The following is a 20,235-nucleotide window of genomic DNA, read 5'->3' as shown; positions in this document are numbered from 1 at the left end:
CGGGCTCGGTGCCAGAGGGATGCGGGATGATGCGGTGGGGGGGATGGGTGGTTACAGATGCCATTGGTCTTTATGTAACAGCAGCTGGCTCACGCTTCAAATGAGTGACTAACCGGTGGCAGCGTGGGGCGCACCGCAGAGCATTAGTGGCTGTTTACCAGTCAAACCTGGAGCTGTCCGGTGTGTGTGTGTGTGTGTTGTTGGATGGGGGGCCGGAGGGGGGCGGAGCCTCTCCAACATGAGTAAATGACGTCAGCTCCCGGGTCGCCGAGCAGAGAAACAAACATGGCGACAGAATGGAGCGGCCAGCAGGGTTACGCTCTCACCGTCATTATCTGCCTGTGGAGCGCGGTGGGCGGCCGGACGGAGACCGCAGCGGCGGCTGGATCCGCCCGGGTCAGCGGCGGGAGCCAGGTGCTCGGCATGCGGGTGGAGAGGAGCGACAAGCCGTCCAGCACCAATGACGACGGTGTCATCCAGGTGACCGAGGAGAGCACCGTCCTGCTCCGGTTCTACGGGGTGCAGCTCCACTCGGGCGCCTGGACGCAGATCCGCTTCACGGAGGTACCGGAGAGCGGCGGGGAGGAAGAGGAGGAGGAGGAGCAGGAGGAGGCGGTCTCCGCGGCCAGGGGAGGCAGCGGCATGATGGACACGCCGGAGCGGACATGTGTGGACTTTACAAAGGACATCAAAGTCGGGAGCTACATGAACGTGTCCAGCCGGGGAACCTCCGGGCTGCTCAGCGTGCGCGTTAAGCCGCTGCGTAAAAGCGAGCCGCAGAAGGAGTACGCGCTGTGCACGCTGAGCCAGGATGGCTCCAGGTGGCTGATGCTGGGGGAGAACGACGGCAGGGTGCTTGTGGTGGAGGAGAAGAAGTCCCTGCTGCCCATGTGGCTGCAGGTGATCCTGATCTCCTGCCTGCTGGTGCTCTCCGGGATGTTCAGCGGCTTGAACCTCGGGCTCATGGCGCTGGACCCCATGGAGCTGCGCATCGTCCAGAGCTGCGGCACCGACAAGGAGAAGAAATACGCCAGGAAGATCGAGCCTATCCGCAGTAAGGGGAACTACCTGCTCTGCTCCCTGCTGCTCGGAAACGTCCTGGTCAACACCACCCTCACCATCCTCCTGGATGACCTGATCGGCTCCGGCCTGGGCGCGGTGGTAGCCTCCACCATCGGCATCGTTATCTTCGGGGAGATCGTCCCTCAGGCGCTGTGCTCCCGCCACGGACTGGCGGTGGGAGCCAACACCATCATGGTCACCAAGCTCTTCATGCTCCTCACCTTCCCGCTCTCCTTCCCGGTCAGCAAGCTGCTGGACGTCCTGCTGGGTCAGGAGATCGGCACCGTGTACAACCGGGAGAAGCTGGTGGGGATGCTGCGGGTCACGGAGCCCTACAACGACCTGGACAAGGAGGAGCTGAACATGATCCAGGGAGCCCTGGAGCTCCGCAACAAGACGGTGGAGGACGTGATGACCCCGCTGGCCAACTGCTTCATGATCCAGGCGGACGCCGTGCTGGACTTTAACACCATGTCGGAGATCATGGAGAGCGGCTACACGCGCATCCCCGTGTTCGACGAGGAGAGGTCCAACATCGTGGACATCCTGTACGTCAAGGACCTGGCGTTCGTGGACCCGGACGACTGCACCAACCTGAAGACCATCACCAAGTTCTACAATCACCCGGTGCACTTCGTGTTCCACGACACCAAGCTGGACACCATGCTGGAGGAGTTCAAGAAAGGTCAGTGCGCGCGCGCTCCGGTTTGCTACCAGAGCAGGTTTTATGATGGAGCCAATATTAGGGTTATGGGCAGTGGCGGTCCTAGACCAAAGGAGACCAGCTTTCCATGGGGACCCAGAAAAGCATGAAATAAAAAACAGGTTTTGGAATTCAAATATATTAAAGTCGTAGGGAAATCATATTTAAATGTCAGATCATTCTGGCTTAAACATGTGTATAAATGTACTCTTTATCAGACGATAATGTTCCAAAATTTGGAAAATTTGTCCTAAAATCTGTATTTTTTTCCGTTATCTTCTGCAGGCCAGTTAGTTATACGTCAGCCTGAAAACCTAAATTCGGCCAATCATATAACAACGGTCATCTGTCAATCAAATTTTTTCAGTCATAGCATCTTGATTCATATGTAGCAGCTAATATATGCAACGGTTGGAATAAGAATTATTTCCTTTCCCATTGAGTTCCGTCCCAGTGTTCACGGGGATGAACGTCTGTGTCTTCAGCAGGCGTAGAGCTAACAGAACTGGCAGCGTTGCGAGGCAAGGGCTCAAACATGTACGGCTGGAAGCCTTCTACACCAAACCAAGCTTCTGCCGCCCTGGCGTCCTCTTCCACAACATCTTCATCCCCGCTTTCCTCCTCTAAATAAAAAATGGATGACGGAGGAGACTCATCCACGACCTCCGACACTAAACTCTCCTCCTCTTGCATGTTTCCTCTGTCCATAGCGTTCCTTGACAGCGTCGTTTCTAAGTCACCAATTTAGTGCTACTTAGTCCCAATGGAATTTCCCATTGGGAATACTACTAGCACTAAGTTGCTAACTGGTTAGCAAGATGCTTCCAAGACAGCGGCCACAACCAAACATGCTTGCGAACCTTCCTCTGCAACAATCCCGCCCCCCTTGATAATCGACCAATCACATTCACTTTATTCACTCGTGTAAAGTCGTGCACCACTCAGGAGAATTAGGAAATGCAACAGTTGGAACAGCCGCTTCCCTACGACTTTAGGAGAGCTGCATGAAGTTAAAATTTCTATTCAATTAGGTTTGATTAAAATTCTATGTCTTATTAGCTCAATATACATTCATAATTTAGGTATTTTACATGTTTTTGCCTTCATTTAAGTTAAAATTACCATTTTCTATCAAATCTGAATCAGAACCCAAGAAAAGCGGAAAAATTCAGCTTTAAAAATTAGACTTTGTTTTTTATTTTGTTTTGAAAAAAACATTTAGCAGATGAAAAGTGGGATCCTATCTCAGTGCAATTGAAGCTATCACTTTATTGTTTTTGAATAATTAGTAAAACAGAATTTGTAAATAGATCCAAAGGACCTATCAGTAACCATGTTTGTTTCTAGCGCATATCATCATTAGAGTATTATATCTTCAGTACAGGGGCCAGGACATGATCCACATGGGCACAGGCCCCTGTTGGCCCCTTTCTAGATCTAGAAATTTGAATAGAATAGACATCCATTATTTGTTCCAGGTTTTGTCCCTCTCTTCTGTTCCATCTTCTTGTTTTCCTCTCTGTTTTGTACTCAGCTGACTTTTCATGCTGTCTCAAAAGGAATGAAAGATTTTTTTCCAAGCACTAAGCTCACTTAGCTGATTCCTGTGTTTCCAAAAAGGCGACGGCTAAAGTAAATAACCCAGTCCTTCTTTTCTTTTTTTTTTTTTTCTTTTTCTTTTTTTTTTTTTTTTACAGTGTCCTGTCTGGCAAGGTGGCAATAAGAATAATTGTCTTGATGCCAAAAGGAGCCCAACAGATTTTACTTTCACAAGTGTAGCGGTATGGCAATTGCCATACTGCTCCACTTGTTTCATGTATATAAATTGCTTTATTATAATTATGCAGGGAGTTTTACAGTTCATATGGACACTGCAATGTAAGTAGAGCAGAAAAACAGAAGAAGAAGAAGGAAAAAGAAAAAGAAAAAAACAGGACAAAAGATGAAAGAAAGAGGAGATAGGAAGGAGACAATGACAAAACATTTTCAGTCTGCTTCAACACCTGTAATGAGAAGGGAAAAAAAAAAAAAAAAAAAAAAAAAAAAAAACAGCACAACCAAAAAACATGGTACGAGATATACAATAAAGCAAACACCTTGAAACTATCGCTAACGTAATGTTATTAAGTCTGACATGTACTCTGTGTTACCTGAAGATATGAATGTGGGGTTTCTGTTTGGAAGTGAATCTCTAAGTACCTGAAGCCTAGCACCTTTAGTTGTTTGTGAGGGTGAACTTGTGCATGTAAAGTTTTAACCATAGAAAAAATGCTCAATAGTGGTTGTGGAGAGCCGGAGAGGCACACCCCCCAGAGCACTGAGTCCAGCGCCGGGAGACCCAAAGCCCCAGGCGCCCAAGGGGACCCCAGAAGCGAAGGCACCAAGGCGGGGCCAGCCCCGGAAACCAGACCCCACCAAGGCAGGAGGAGAGACAGCCACGAAGAAGCCCCCCAGCCACCGCCATGCCGGCGCCCCGTGGAGCCGCGGGGACGAGTCAGCGGGCCCCGCCGGCAGCCGGCCACCCCGAAGTAGGGCCGGGCACCGAACACCAGCCCCCCCACGGCGCCGACCGAAACGCCCCAGCCCCACAGAGCACCGAAACACGCCCCGCCCCCCAGCACCAAGCCCCGGCGACCGGCCGCAACACCCACCGCGACCGCACCACCCAGGAAAACACTCAGGCGGCCCCGCCCCCGGCCGGGGCCCATGCGCATCCGCCGCGAACCGGCCGCGAGCGCCGCGGGACCCCCCCAAAACGCCCCCCCCGGCCCAAAGCGCAGCCCCACCCCACCAAGACCGATGCCAACAGCGCGCAACGAAACACACCGCGCACAGAATCAGCCCCAGAGCAGAAAAGCCGCCCGGCGCAAAACCGCAAGAAGAGCAGACCGCAGCCGGCGCAACCACCCCCCCCAGCAGCCCGAGGGGCAGCACAAAGCCAGAGCGGAGCGAACCGCGCCGCCCAACCACCGGACGAAGCCAAAGCACCCCAGCCACGTCCGCCGCCCCCCCCCGCCGCCCGCACCAGGCCCTGACACGCGGCCAGAGCAGCTCCGCCGCCCCGGCCCCCCACCACGCGCCGGCCATAGCCACTCCAGGCCCCCACCCGCCCCGCAGCCCCACCCGCCGCGATCAGCTGGAACAGAGCAGCCCCGCCATGCCTCCAGGAGGGAAAACCCACCCGAATACCTAGCCAGCGCAGCCAGCCCACCCAGACCGGCCCCCCAACACTACCCCCGCCGGAGCCGCCCGGACCCCCACACACCAGCGGCGCGCCGCCAGCAGGACCCCCACCCAGCAGGCCCGCCCGCCCCCCGAGAAAACAGACATGCCAAACCCCCCAAAGGAAGAAGAAAAAAAAAAAAAAAAAAAAAAAAAAAAACAATGCCCCCACAATGCGACAGCGGACACCAGACACCGACCCGCCCGCAACCGCTCCCCCCCACCGAGGAAGAGAAAAAAAAACATAAATAAATAGGTAAATTAATTAATTAATTAATAATTACAATTAAAATAAATAGGCAAGAGGAGAAGTGCGAGCGGAAAAACCGGAGCCCAAAACAGGACCCAAGACCCGCACCCCACCATGCCGTGCAGCTCCGCCCCCCCCCCCCCGACCCGGTACCACAGAACCGGCATAGGAAAGAAACACCGCCCAGGAACCGGCATCGTAGCGAAGGCACCGGCACCGACCCCGAAAATCCCCGAACAATACCCAGCCCCACCCCGAAGCGGATCCAGTCCCAGGCCCCAGGGATCCGAGGCCCCAAGGGCACCCGATCCCCAGACAGGAGCCCCAGCAAAGCCCCGGCCGGCCGGGGCCAGCGGAGAGGCCGCCAGGAATGAGCCAGCAGTCCCCCGGGCATCCACCCCCAGCTCCACCAGTGCACCGGTGAGCCCCGACGCAAGCCAGCGGAGGGAGAGCAGGACGGGGGGAATGGGCTCCGCACTTAGCGGAGACTTGAGATGTATTTGGGAGAGGGTGCGGTTGAGACCCCAACCTGGGAGAAAAAAAAAAAAAAACACACCATCTCAATCATGCCTTCCCTCCCTAGTGCCCCCACTCGTACCACAGGAAAAAAAAAAAAAAAAAAAAAAAAATTGAATAAAATAATAATAATAATAAATAAAGAAAATAACAACGCGGACACACATTCACACATAACACTCACATCCAATAATACCAGGACCAAAAACCCGGTGACACCGGTGGTCGGTCCCGGGACTATCGGATGACCCCATAAGTGAACCTAAAATCCGGATGTGAGGGGAGGGGAGCGGCGACACCGCCACACCAACCCATCTCTTTCCTGCTTCAAGCCCGGCCCCCCACCCCGCACACGGACCGGACCACCCCCAGCAAGAGCCCCCCCCGGGACCGGGGCCCACCCATCCCGCGCCGGCCACCCAACCAGAACCGCCCCCCCCCCCCGAACAGAAAGAAAAAAAAAAAAAAAAAAAAAAAAAAAAAACCTTCAACCAGGCACTTCATGCCCCTCCATCCAACCTTCTTTGGGGAGAGCAGAGGTGACAGCCCCGCCACCAGCAGGCCACCTAGGCCCCGCAGCCAGCCCCAGCCAAAACCACGGACCAGGCGGCCCGCTCTTCCTCCAGGCCCCAGACTCCAGGCGGCAGCCGGAGAACAGGGGTGTGAGAAGACCCCGATCCTCCCTGCGCCCGCTCGGATGTGGTGTTGTTGCGTGTTGCTCTCAGATGCAATTAAAACTGGGAGTACCAAGAGGGGGTGTCCGGCACACTCCACCCCCCCTCCAGGAGATAGACGGTGCCAGCACACCCCCCCCCTTCGACAACCCTCAACCCTCAATGTCTAGATGCGAGAGGGGATGGAGGAGGCCGACCGTGGTGAGGCCCATAAAATAAGCCCCCCCCCCCCTGTGGCCCTGACCCCCACCCCCCGAAAATGCCCTACATAGATGTGTGTTGTGAAAATGATGTAGATGGAAGTGTCTAAAATGCAAAATAAAATTGGTGTGGGGGACGTCATCAGAAGGTGTGGCCCTCCAGTAACGACCCCCTCCCCAAAAACCTACATGTGTGGCAGAGTGATGGAGCAGGCAGAGGGAGGATTTCGGGGATGGGGAGCAAAGGACTGGGGTGCTTGCTGCACTCCCAGGGAGCCAGCTCCCCCGCTGACTCCAATAGGCACCCCCGTTCCCCGAGAGCCCCCCCAGAGAAGGGGGCCCCACCAGTTTCACCACCATAGCCCGGGGGCACGGGACCGGCAGCAGGACCCACCAGCCAGCCGGGCACGGAGCCGACACCACCACCACCCCCCCGTCCTGTCCATCCAAAAAAAAAAAATAAATAAATAAATAAATAAGTAGATAAATAAAAAAATAAATAAATAAATTAAATTAATAAAAAAATATAAAAGGAAGATAAGAAAAAAAAAAAAAAATAAATAAATAAATGAATAAGGGGGGGGACAACCCCAGCCGGCCAGCCAACGCGCAACACGCAGAGCCCCCACCCCGGACGAAGCCCCACCAGGGGGCAGCACGGACCAGGACCAAGACAGGGAGCCAGACCCGAAGCCCTTCAAAGATCTCCTTCCCTCTATCACCACCCCCCACCCCCCCTCCGGAGATGTAATCCCTCCCCTACAATAACAATCAAGCTACTCACCACACAAGCGACAGAAGACATCCAGGCCGAGATCATACCTACTCCCCCTCCCTCCCCTTCCCCCACTTACAGAGTGCAAACCCGTGAGGGGGTAAGCACTTGCCATAGGTGTTAATGTCCATGCCCCACCCCCAGCCCAGCAGGCCCCGAGGCACCCCGGCACACCAGAGGCCGTGGCAGCAGGGACAGACAGCCGGGCGTACACCGGCCCAGAACCCAAGCAGCACTCCCCACAGAACCCGAACCCCCGAACCCCCACCGGGGACCCCGCCCAAGGGCAATGCGCCCCAGGGATCCCAGACCCCAGGACCCACCCCAGACCCACCCCGCAGTAGGGCCGGGCAATGCCCAAAAAACCCCCGGCGCCGGCGCCAGCGCCCCCACCCCGACCCCGGCCCCCGAACGACTCCCCCCCAACACCGGTCCCACAGCACCAATCCGAAGAAGAAGAAAGCCACACAACACAGCAAAGTGCAAATCCCGAGCCCCACTCCAAGTTTAATCTAGCGAATGTGATAAACTCCGTACCTTCAAACAAATGATCCAGATATGTAATACCTTTATTCTTCCAGTACGGAAAGTTTATCACATTATTGTTTTGTAGAATGTCAGGGTTATTCCAGATGGGTGTACGACTGCACGGGATAAGTGATGAGTTCGTTATTTTTATTTTTCAGTCCTTCTTTTCACTGTAGACAAGCCATGATCTGCTTATCTGTTCTCCATTTTTCATTTAAATGAAATAATATCTGCATGAATCATGACAGCAGACAAGATAGAGGAGAGCAGGAGGCGGGGTTATAAACCTACTCGCTCGGGAGAGCAGAGTTCGCTGCTTTTATATGGTGTTGCCAGTCTCCAGTAGCAGAAAAAAGTCACTAGATTTGACACTAGGCGCTTCTTTGAAGAAGCACTAGAGGGGTCTGAAAAGTCGCTAAATATAGCGCCTAAGCGCTAAGTTGGCAACACTGCTCTTTGCATTGTTTGGTTTCAAATGGTTTGCTGCTGTCTGTTTGGACCTTTCTGAACATGTGCAGCAAATGGACTAATCCAATATGGCGGACACTGAAAGGGGGGGCTGAGACACACTTATTATTATAAGGTATAACGTTTTTTTTAAATCAAAGACATAACTAATGTGCACAATTAAGGAATAGTTCTATTAACCATACTAGAGATGTCCCGATCCAGGTTTTTGCACTTCCGATCCGATACCGATATTGTTTTTGGACTTCCTATCCGATACCGATACTGGCCGATACCAGCCTATCCGAGCATGTATTTAAGTTTAAGTTAAAGTATTTAGCCTTAGTTGTAAGACTCATGTTGAAAAGGGTTTTAGTACTCTTGATAACATCTAGCCAGCTAAATTAGGTGAGATTGAATAAAACACAATGCTTGGTAACAACAAACTTTCCTGTTTATTAAGAGATAAACACAAACTGGACAACATTATGAATAGCAATCTGAAATTGCACAGTGAACAGTAAAACCGTAAACAGTTAAAGGTGCAAGTATTACTGTAAGTTTTAATAAAAATGCAAAACAGGGAAACACTGGCGCAAAATAGTGGAATGGATCGTTTCAATCGGCGAAACTGGAAAATACGGACCGGATTTTTTTTAAAAAACTGGATCGGCAGTCTGGATCGGCATTTTACATACTTTGCCGATACGCATTTTTTTGCCAATATCGGCGACAAGCCTAAACCATACAGGTAAAAAGAGTTTTATGGGGCTCCCAGGAACTTGGGGCCCTGAGCAACTGCCTAGTATTGCCTCATGGTAAATCCCCCCTCACTAGCACATAGTGCGGCCAAAATGTGTCCATAATCAAACCCAGCCACTGATGCCTTCACCCCCTCCACCCCCCTCTGCACTGATCAATACTAGATAGCGGCGTGTATTTATAGACGTTCCAATTTATTTTCACCCCCAAAACAAAATCTATTAAAATAACTGCAGCAGCAAAGATTCACTTTTTAAAACATAGACACTACTTTATAAATATGTTTAAACTTTGAGGATTCCACGAACTCATTTTTTCTGTTTCTGTTTCCTTTGTGTTTAACCATGATTAGATGCCTATTTCGTTAGCTCAGGATCCACCCTAAAGGATGAGGCCCTGAGCTTCTGCACAGTTATCAGGATTAAATTCTATTCAGTTTATTTCTATATAATTCACAACACATGTCATCTCAAGGCACTTTACAGTTCACCTGATCATCCAGTCAGATTGATTCAGAGTTTTCTATCTAAGGAAAACCAGTTGATTGCATCGACTCATTGAATCGAAGCCAATCCTTCACACTAAGCATGCTTGTAGCGACTGTGGAGAGGAAAAACTCCCTTTTAACAGGAAGGAACCTCCAGCAGAACCAGGCTCAGTGTGAGCGGCCATCTGCTGAGGCCGACTGGAGTTAAAGAGACAGAAGCAGAGACATAAAAAGCAACTGTGAACCAGCTCCAAAGGCGGCCCCGTCCAGGAAACACACAGCCAGGCAGACGAGCTCCGAGCCAGCTGCCATGTCAGAGGATGAAGAGAGCACATCCAGCCAGTCACAGTCAGAGGCAGATCTCCTACATCTATAAACAAAGGTGTTGATGGCAGCAGCACAGCTGATATTTCTCTCCAGGATGACGTCACAGCCAAACAGGAACAGACCAGATGAAGCTACTATGAGAAAAAGCAGAGAGAGCAGAATGTTAGAGATTGAACTAACAGATTCTGCAGAGTGGGAGAATAGATATAGAATGAAGCAGAATGATGAAATCGGGGTTCCTATGTCCTCCAGCAGTCTAAGCCTATAGCAGCAACAAATTTGATCAGTTTTGCCATTTTTTGGCCACGATTCCTGGCTCTGCAGTATTGGCTGATACCGATACCATCTGTTTGAAATTGATGTGTGTTTATATATGAAGAACTTCATACTACTTGGATGTAAAATAATTGCCATCATGGCTTTATCAAGCTGCTGCCTACCTTTGTGAAGCAGGAAAATGACTGATACAAAGTGAATCCAGTAGAACTTTTTATTGCCTACCTGGAATGGGTGACAATAGTTAAATAAACTTTTGGCTCTCTAAATAGTATTGGTGTCCTATTTGTTGGTACTGCCATTATCTGTGCAACACTAATTCTGGTATAATTACAGGTCTAAGTGGGTTGATCTGACAGCTAAAGGCATATTTTACAGTATTTATACTCCTGTTAATGTTTATCGTTTACTAAATGAGTTATTTAATTAATTGATTAAGATTAATCTCATTGTTTCAGCCCTAACTGATTCTCTTTTTTTCAACATATTGTAAAAAAAAATGTTTAGCTCTTAATGTATGGAATGATCCTCTTAACGCAAGAGAAAAGTTCCTTTTTTTTATTAGTAGTTAGTAGTTAGTTGATAAGATCAATCAAATTCAGTCTAATTTGTGAATAACAAATTTGCTAACTTAATGTTAGCAAATGACTGAATAAATGTCATCTAAATAAAAAAAAACAGCTAATAACAGTCATTGTTAGATGTTGAAGTCGACTTCTTTTATGTTGCTCCGACTTCGGTCTGATAATTCCAACTTTTAGGGCTGGTAATGTTGAAATGTTCTGCTTGGAAGTCGGAAATTCAGAGTGAAATGGAAATCACCAAAGGGGTGATGCTCAGCGACCCTGCCTGTAGAGCCCTCTAAGGCTCTAACCACTAACCCAACGCTCCCCTAAAGAGTGCAATCCTTCTTCCTATTGAGGATAAAATTGTACAGAAAACTAAAATATAGCCTGGAAAATCCTGATTGGCTCATCTCTAAAGGTAACCTTTGCTGAAACAGGATGATATTAAATATAATCTGTTTCTTTCATCTGCAAAAACAATCCGGTAAAATAATTTCCTTTTTGCAAAAAGTAGCGTCTCTTCCTCATAAAAGACTTTGGAACAAACCACAGAGATGTGAAAAAACCCAAAGCCACTTCGACAGCCAAGTGCAACGTTTGCATCACTGCTTAACGTTTGGCCGCAGCCGTCCTGTTAGATTTCCCTCCTCAGTGGCCAAAGATTATTTCTGATCCGGTTCTGCTTCTCAGGAGGCCATGCTCTTCCTGCAGGGGAGTTGACTGCAGTAAATCTGCCACTTCTGTTCCAAATCTGTTTATGAGACTCTGCAAACTGTTTTCACTGTTTCCTCTGAAAGGCTTATTGATCAAAGCGCTGCTGTCTGAAAGTAAAACAGGATTCATGTCCAAGTTCTCGTGTGCAGATTGTGGACAAATCGTTTACAGCATCAAGCTGAAGGTGATGAGGAGAGAGAAAAAGGCTGCAATATTTAGTAGATGTTCTCCTTGTTGGGATGTGATAATGCTACTTATATTCTTTATCTTATCATTGTCAACCCTTTTAAAAGTCAATAGGAAAGAATATTTGATTAGATTACAGGGTTTATTTTCAATTAATAACATTTAGGGCTCAGATAGATCAGCCAGGCAATTGATTATAGAGAGAATTTTGTTCCATTATTGGTTTATGTAAAGAGCGGGTTTTTAATGTCAATTTTGGACTTAAAAAAATGTCATACTTAAATTGTTTTTGTTTGAAAAATCAAAAAAGGGGTTTAAAGTTGTAGGGAAGCGGCTGTTCCAACCATTTGGTGTAGAAGGCTTCCAGCCGTACATGTTTGAGCCCTTGCCTCGCAACGCTGCCAGTTCTGTTAGCTCTACGTCTGCTGAAGACACAGACATCCATCCCTGTGAACACTGGGACGGAACTCAATGGGAAAGGGAATTATTCTGATTTCTTAATTCAGCCGTTGCGTATATTAGCTGCGACATATGAATCAAGATGTGATGTCCGCAAAAAATGTGATTGACAGATGACCGTTGATATATGATTTGCTGAATTTAGGTGTTCAGGCTGACGTATAACTAACTGGCCTGGATAAGATAACGGAAATAAACAGATTTTAAGACAGGATGTTGTTTTAAATAGAAATTTTCTAAATTTTGGGACAATATAGTCTGATAAAGAGTACATTTATATACATGTTTAAGCCAGAATTATTTGACATTTAAATATGATTTCCCAACGGCTTTAAGATTAACTTTGCTTTTTTCCTCATTTTAATTTTTATTTTTTACAGTATGTTTTAGGTTTGCAGCTAACGATTATTTTGTTAATCAATTAATATGTTGATTATTTTTTGATTAATTGATTAATAATCGGAAAGGGGACTTTAAGATTAACCAAGTGAAAATAAAACTGTTCCACTTGAGGAGTTCTGGATAAAGCATATTGACAGACGAAAAAGATTTTTATCTTAAATGCAAAATATTTATATATATATTTTTTTATTTTGGTATAATTACTGCTCTAAGTGTGTTGCTCTGTCAGCTAAAAGCATGTTTTACATTCTTTATACTTTTAACGTTGAACCGATTTTTAAATTAGTTGAGATAAATTCAGATTTCTTTTTTCAGCCCTAATATGTTTTGTGTTTTTCATTATTTTTCACACATATTAGAGATTGCATTCTCCTCCCTTCAAGCCCAATACAAACTCTCATTCTTGACCAATAAAAAGGTTGTTGCTAACATCCATGCAGACCAATAGAAAATTGTCTTTACGCCAGAAGAAAGTCCGCCCCAAACATGAAGAGAACGTGATCTGTAAAATGCACTCCAAAAACTATATCATTAAAGAAACTAAATCTCAGAAAAAAACCCTGAAAATTTGAAGAAGAAAAAAAAGAAGAAATAAAATCTTAGAAAACAGCAAAGTTACTTCAATAATTTTCGTGATTAAAATGTTTTTCTAAGTCTTATTTGTGGATGTCTTTTTTTTTTTTCAAATTTCCATTTACAAAACCTATTCTTTTCAATGATAATTACACTTAGACATCTTTTAACGAAATTTTGTTTTATACAGCTTTCATGAAATTTCCATTCCATAAAGTGCAGCAGTGATCAAATATAATAAGCGTGGGAGAAAAAATGGTGTAAAACAATGCATTGAGATGGATTTAATGGAACAAATTTCACTCCATACATTAAAAAAGAGGATTCCTGTTTTGTGTTTTTAGACCCAAATTTGTCTAAAATCTGTAAGAAGCAGACCTCCAGGTGTCTATAAGCTGTTTTATTTCAGAACAGGACTACAAAACTCTACAAAACTTAAAGCTGTGTGATATACAGGTATCCGTCTCTATCCTGAACTTCAGTTATTAAATTGTGAAAAAAAATCTCGCTATTTATCAGACAGCTGACAGACATCTTTACTTTTTCTTATTTCACACGTGTATCATTCCAGAAACTTTCCTGCCTTGGTTGGAGAGGATTTCCTTCCACCGTCAGCTGGTGGGGTTTAACACCCTGCAGGTTTTCAGATGCAATTCTTTCTGATGAGTCCTTTAGAAATGTTAATCTGGGCCCTTTTCTCCTCATTTCCAACCTTTTTGTTTGGGACACTTTGTATTCTGGTTGTGAATATCTAAAGCCTTTTCACAAGACCCTTTAGGGTGACCTGCGTAGGGAGGGACCAAGACAGCATGGGGGCTTCGAGGTCAGCTAACCATTTTTGGCCTTATCAGCTGCAAGGAGGAAGCTATAGAGCCGAGATGGCCTGTAGGCGTGAAGCGGGAGGAGGTTTAATCAGATCCTTGCAATAAATCACAAAACTTTCAACTTTTCTTTATTTTTCCTCATATCAGATGTTCAGATGCTCTCGGTTCTTAAAACACAGACGGTGTTGTCAGATGCCTTTTGCAGAGTGGGGGACAGTCATAGTGTGATGCGATCCCTGAGGATAATGAAGGCCTCTCAAAATAATTAGACATTTTTATTTATGAGTTTGTTTATTTCTGTCTAATAAATTAATAAATAATAAAAGTTAGAATATTTTTTCTATTTAACAATAAAACCTTTTAGCCTGTCTAAAAATTTGTGGGTTTTTTTTTTCGGTATCCCATACAGGCCAGTTAGTTCTACGTCAGCCTGAACACCTAAATTCAGCCAATCATATATCAACGGTCATCTGTCAATCACATTTTATTGATCAAAGCATCTTGATTTATATGTTGCAGCTAATATAGGCAACGGTTGAAATAAGAAATCAGAATCATTTCCTTTCCCATTGAGTTCCGTCCCAGTGTTCACGGGGATGGACGTCTGTGTCTTCAGCAGGCGTAGAGCTAACAGAACTGGCAGCGTTGCGAGGCAAGGGCTCAAACATGTACGGCTGGAAGCCTTCTACACCAAACCAAGCTTCTGCCGCCCTGGCGTCCTCTTCCACAACATCTTCATCCCGCTTTCCTCCTCTAATTAAAAAATTTATGACGGAGGAGACTCATCCACGACCTCCGACACTAAACTCTCCTCCTCTTGCATGTTTCCTCTGTCCATAGCGTTCCTTGACAGCGTCGTTTCTAAGTCACCTATTTAGTGCTACTTGGTCCCAATGGAATTTCCCATTGGGAACCTACTAGCACTAAGTTGCTAACTGGTTAGCAAGATGCTACTGAGACACCAGCCGCAACCAAACATGCTTGCGAACCTTCTGCTACAACAATCCCGCCCCCTTGATAAACGACCAATCACATTCACTTTATTCACTCGTGTAAAGTCGTGCACCACTCGGGAGAATTCGAAAATGAAACAGTTGGAACAGCTGCTTCCCTACGACCTTAAAATAATTAACAATATTGAACATTTAATATAGATAAAATAATAAAAAAAAATATATTTTTTTAGATTAATGACTATAAATCAATAGAAAGTTTAGTAATTCATGCATATTTTGGGTGTTTTCACTCTGTTCCATTGCAACTATTTAGGAACCTCTGATTTACCATATATTATCTATAGGTGTAGCTCTCATATACAAACAGTGGAAGATTACTGTTCCACAACGTTTTAAACTCACAGCTTATTGTGGACGATCACAGGCATATACTGCGGGGTTGACTTGAACCCCCTTGCAGCTGATTTATACTCAGAAACCAGGTCGTCTGCGTGTGTATCGCAGTTAACGCAGATATGCTGGTGAAGGTTCTCAGTCATCCAGGTCATAGTCATTCCAAAAAAAGAAAATTAAAAACAATCCACTGGACTTTGTTTCCAAGGTTGAAGACATTTCGCTTAAAAGCTTCAATTCAATTTCAATTCAATTCAGTTTATTTATATAGCGCCAAATTCACAACACATGTCATTTCAAGGCACTTTACAGTTCAACCAGATCATACAGTCAGATTGATACAAAGTTTTCTATCTAAGGAAAACCAGTTGATTGCATTGACTCATTGACTCAAATACAATCCCTCACACTAAGCATGCTTGTAGCGACAGTGGAGAGGAAAAACTCCCTTTTAACAGGAAGAAACCTCTAGCAGAACCAGGCTCAGTGTGAGCGGCCATCTGCCGAGGCCGACTGGGGTTCAATGAGACAGAAGCAGAGATACAAAAAGCAGCTGTAAAAGGCGGCCCCGTCCAGGAAACACACAGCCAAGCAGACGAGCTCCAAGGCAGCTCCCATTCCAGAGGACGAAGAGAGCACATCCAGTCAGTCACGGTCAGAGAAACAGGACCACACTGGAAAACAGGCCGATCTCCAACATCTATAAACAAAGGTGTTGATGGAAGCAGCACAGCTGATGTTTCTTTCCAGGATGGAGTCACAGCCAAACAGGAACAGACGAGGCAAAGCTACTCTGAGGAAAAGCAGAGAGAGCAGAAGGTTAGAGATTGAACTAACAGATTCTGCAGAATAGGAGAACAGAGAGAGAATGAAGCAGAATGATGAAATGGGGGTCCCTATGTCCTCCAAAAGTCTAAGCCTATAGCAGCATAACTATAGAGATAGCTCAGGATAACCTGAGCCACCCTAACTATAAGCGTTATCAAAAAGGAAAGTTTTAAGTCTAGCCTTAAAAGTAGACAGGGTGTCTGCCTCACGGACTAAAACTGGTAGTTGGTTCCACAGGAGAGGAGCCTGATAACTAAAAGATCTGCCTCCCATTCTACTTTTAGAAATTCTAGGAACCACTAGTAAACCTGCAGATTGAGAGCGAAGTGCTCTGTTAGGAACATAAGGAACAATCAGATCTCTGATATAAGATGGAGCTTGGCCATTTAAGGCTTTATATGTGAGAAGGAGGATTTTAAATTCTATTCTTGATTTAACAGGAAGCCAATGAAGAGAAGCCAGGATAGGAGAGATATGATCTCTCTTTTTAATTTTCATCAGAACTCTGGCTGCAGCATTTTGGATCAGCTGAAGGCTTTTAACTACAGTTTGTGGACTTCCTGATAGTAAAGAATTACAATAGTCCAGCCTTGAAGTAACAAATGCATGGACTAGTTTCTCAGCATCACCCCTGGACAGGAGATTTCTAATTTTTGCAATGTTCCTCAGATGAAAGATGGAAATTCTAGAAACCTCTTTGATATGGGATTTAAATGACAGGTCCTGATCAAAAATAACACCAAGATTTTTTACTTTATTATCTGAAATCAGTTTAATCCCATCCAAATGAAGTGACTGACTAATCAGTTTCTTTTTCAGAGACTCTGGTCCAAAGACTATAACTTCTGTTTTGTCTGCATTCAGAAGCAGAAAGTTAAGAGTCATCCAGGTTTTTATGCCTTCAAGACATGCCTGTAATTTATGTAATGGGTTAGCTTCATCTGGATTTATAGACAGATATAGCTGGGTATCATCAGCATAACAGTGGAAATTAATCCCATGCTGTCTAATAACTCTACCAATTGGGAGCATGTATAAAGTAAAGAGAATTGGTCCTAGCACTGATCCCTGTGGTACTCCACAGGTAACCTTTGAGTGTGTTGAAGATCTATCATTAACATGAACAAACTGAATTCGATCAGATAGATAAGATTTAAACCAGTCTGGAGCTGTTCCTTTAATTCCAACAAAATATTAAAGTCTTTCTAAAAGAATATTATGGTCAACTGTATCAAATGCAGCACTAAGATCCAACAGGACGAGCACAAATACAAGTCCATTATCTGAGGCCATGAGAATATCATTAGTGACTTTCACCAGAGCTGTTTCAGTGCTATGATGAGCTCTAAAGCCAGACTGAAACTCTTCAAAAAGTTCATTATGGTGGAAGTGATCGCAAACTTGTTTGACAACTACTTTCTCAAGAATTTTGGATAAAAAAGGAAGATTGGATATAGGTCTATAATTGACCAAGTCATCTGGGTCAAGAGACGGTTTCTTAAGCAGAGGTTTAATTACAGCAACCTTAAAAGCTTTAGGTACATATCCCTGTAACAGAGATAGATTAATCACATCTAAAATGGAGGAGGAGATCAAAGGGAATACCTCCTTAAATAACCTGGTTGGAACTGGATCTAACATACAAGTTGAAGGCTTAGATGAAGACAATAATTTTGCTAATTCAGAAAGTTCAACTGGATCAAAGCAGTCTAAACCCGGTTCAGATTCCATGCCTACCTCAGGTACAATCGCGGATAGAGGAGTGCTTATGATCTTATTTTTAATAAGATCAATCTTATTTCTAAAGAATCGCATAAAATCATTGCTGCTAAGAGCAGGTGGAATGGACGGGTTAACAGAGCTATGGCTCTGGGTGAGTTTGGCAACTGTATTAAAAAGAAATCTAGGATTATTCTTATTCTCCTCTATTAATGAGGAGAAGTATGCTGCTCTTGCTTTACAAAGGGTCCTCTTATACAGCAGTAAACCATTTTTACAGACTAGGAAGGACTCCCGCAGGGCTGTGGAGCAATATTTTCTCTCCAGTTTCCTAGCATTTTGCTTCAAAGTACGCAGCTCTGCATTAAACCAAGGAGCAAGCTTTCTATTTTTAACGGTTTTCATTTTCAAAGGAGCTGCGTTGTCTAAGGCAATACGCAGAGAACTAGCAACCCCATCAACAAAATCATCAACCTGTGAAGGGGAATAAGCTAAGCTTTTGCACTCTGCAGCACTGCTCAGCGACACAGAGGAGAAAGAAAGTGAAGCAGATTCTTTAAAATTTATAACTGCACTATCTGATAAAGATCTACTAAAATTGAACCTTCTTTTGGGGGAGGAGAACTCTGTTAAAGTAATCCTGAAGGTTATTAGAAAGTGGTCAGAGAGGACAGGGTTGTGAGGAAATGCTGTTATTTCTTCACATTCTATGCCGTATGTCAGCACAAGATCCAAAGTATGAAGATGAGAATGTGTGGGACTATTCACATTTTGAACAAAGCCAATAGTGTCTAAGATAGCATTAAAGGCTGCTCTTAAGCTATCGCCTTCAATGTCAGCATGGATGTTAAAATCTCCCACTATGATGACCCTGTCAGTATTTAATACCAAATCAGAAAGGAACTCTGAAAACTCATCTAAAAATTCAGAGTAAGGACCTGGTGGACGATACAAAGTTACAAAAAGAAGAGGTTTTCTTGCCTTGAAATTTGGATCAGGGAAATTAAGGGTTAAATGTTCAAAAGAGTTGTAGGTATTAACTGTTTTGGGAGTAATCAGTAAGTCAGACTGGAAGATTGTTGCTACTCCTCCTCCTCGCCCAGAACTTCTGGGTATGTGAAAATTTAAATAGCTTGAAGAAGTTGCCTCATTTATGCTCACATAATCCTCTTGCTGCAGCCAGGTTTCTGTAAGGCAAAACAAGTCAATGTGATTATCACAAATCAAGTCATTAACTAGTAGACTTTTAGAGGAAAGCGATCTTATGTTAAACAGACCACATTTAATTGTTTTAACTTTTTCCCCAATTGGAGTTATTTTGATTTTAATTAGATTATCATGATTTACTCCTTTGGGAATCTTTGCTAATTTATTAGATTTTGGTCGTGGGCAAGACACTGTCTGGATGGAGTAAAGAGTGGGTAACAGTAGAGAAGCTGCAGAGATGTGTGTTAAACTGCAACTCTGCTTCCTGGTCTGCACCCTGGGTGGTCAGGGTTTTGGAGGACTAATAAATGTGGCCAGATTCCTAGAAAGAAGAGCTGCACCATCCAAAGTGGGATGGATGCCGTCTCTCCGAATCAGACCAGGCTTTTCCCAAAAGGATTGCCAATTATTAATGTAGCCCACGTTGTTTTCAGGACACCACCTAGACAACCAGCGGTTGAATGACGACATGCGGCTAAACATGTCATCACTGGTCAGATCAGGGAGGGGACCAGCATATCACCATGCTGATTAGACATCATAATTAGTGGCTTAGGATGCCCACAATAAAAGCCAACTCTGAAAGGTACAGTTCTGTTTTATTTGGGGGGGCTAAGAAAACCAGTCAGTATCTGGTGTGACCACCTATGCAACACATCTTCTTCACAAAGAGTTGATCCAGAGCATCCCAAAAATGCTCAATGGCTGACGTGTCCAGTGAGTAGGCCGGCCATGTAGGAACTGGGACATTTTCAGCTTCCAATAATTGTTGACAGATTCTTGTAACATGGGGCCGTGCATTATCCTGCTGCTACATGAGACGATGTTTTTGAATTTAAGGCTCAACAATGGGCCTCAGGATCTCGTCAATGTATCTCTGTGCATTTAAAATTACATCAATAAAATGCACCTAAGTTTACGGAAGAGGATTAGGGCCACTGAAAAAAAAAAAAGTTGACAGATTTTTAAAAAAAAATTTCAGTTTAGTATGGGAAAAAAGTCAGAATTCTGACTTTAATCTCAGAATTCTGACTTTTTTTTATTGTCAGAATTCAGTCAGAATTCTGAGAAAAAAGTCAGAATTCTGACTTTTTTCCCTTACTATACTGAAATAAAAAAAAAAAAAAATCAGTTAACTTTTTTTTTTTTTTCCAGTGGCCCTAATCCTCTTCCGTATAAG

The 20,235-nt window shown here is 45.1% G+C and overlaps 1 protein-coding gene across 2 annotated transcripts in view; it reads left to right on the top strand.

Annotated features, from left to right (window-relative positions):
• Positions 1-200: 200 nt before the first annotated feature.
• The window catches only part of LOC119790894 (metal transporter CNNM4), a 72,749-nt gene continuing 52,714 nt past the window's right edge, over positions 201-20,235 (top strand). The window contains exon 1 of one of the 2 annotated variants that reach the window (XM_038296638.1): positions 201-1,747. In XM_038296638.1, coding sequence (XP_038152566.1) covers positions 247-1,747 — 1,501 coding nt within the window. In that variant the 5' untranslated portion in view covers positions 201-246. The remainder of the gene's footprint in view (positions 1,748-20,235) is intronic. The other variant, XM_038296639.1, reaches the window with a different exon arrangement.

This window comes from Cyprinodon tularosa, unplaced genomic scaffold, assembly GCF_016077235.1.
Source record: "Cyprinodon tularosa strain WSP-4 unplaced genomic scaffold, ASM1607723v1 ctg374, whole genome shotgun sequence".
Lineage (NCBI taxonomy): Eukaryota > Metazoa > Chordata > Actinopteri > Cyprinodontiformes > Cyprinodontidae > Cyprinodon > Cyprinodon tularosa.
The sequence above is the reverse complement of the archived record's forward strand: the minus strand, read 5'-3'. Positions and strand labels throughout refer to the sequence as shown.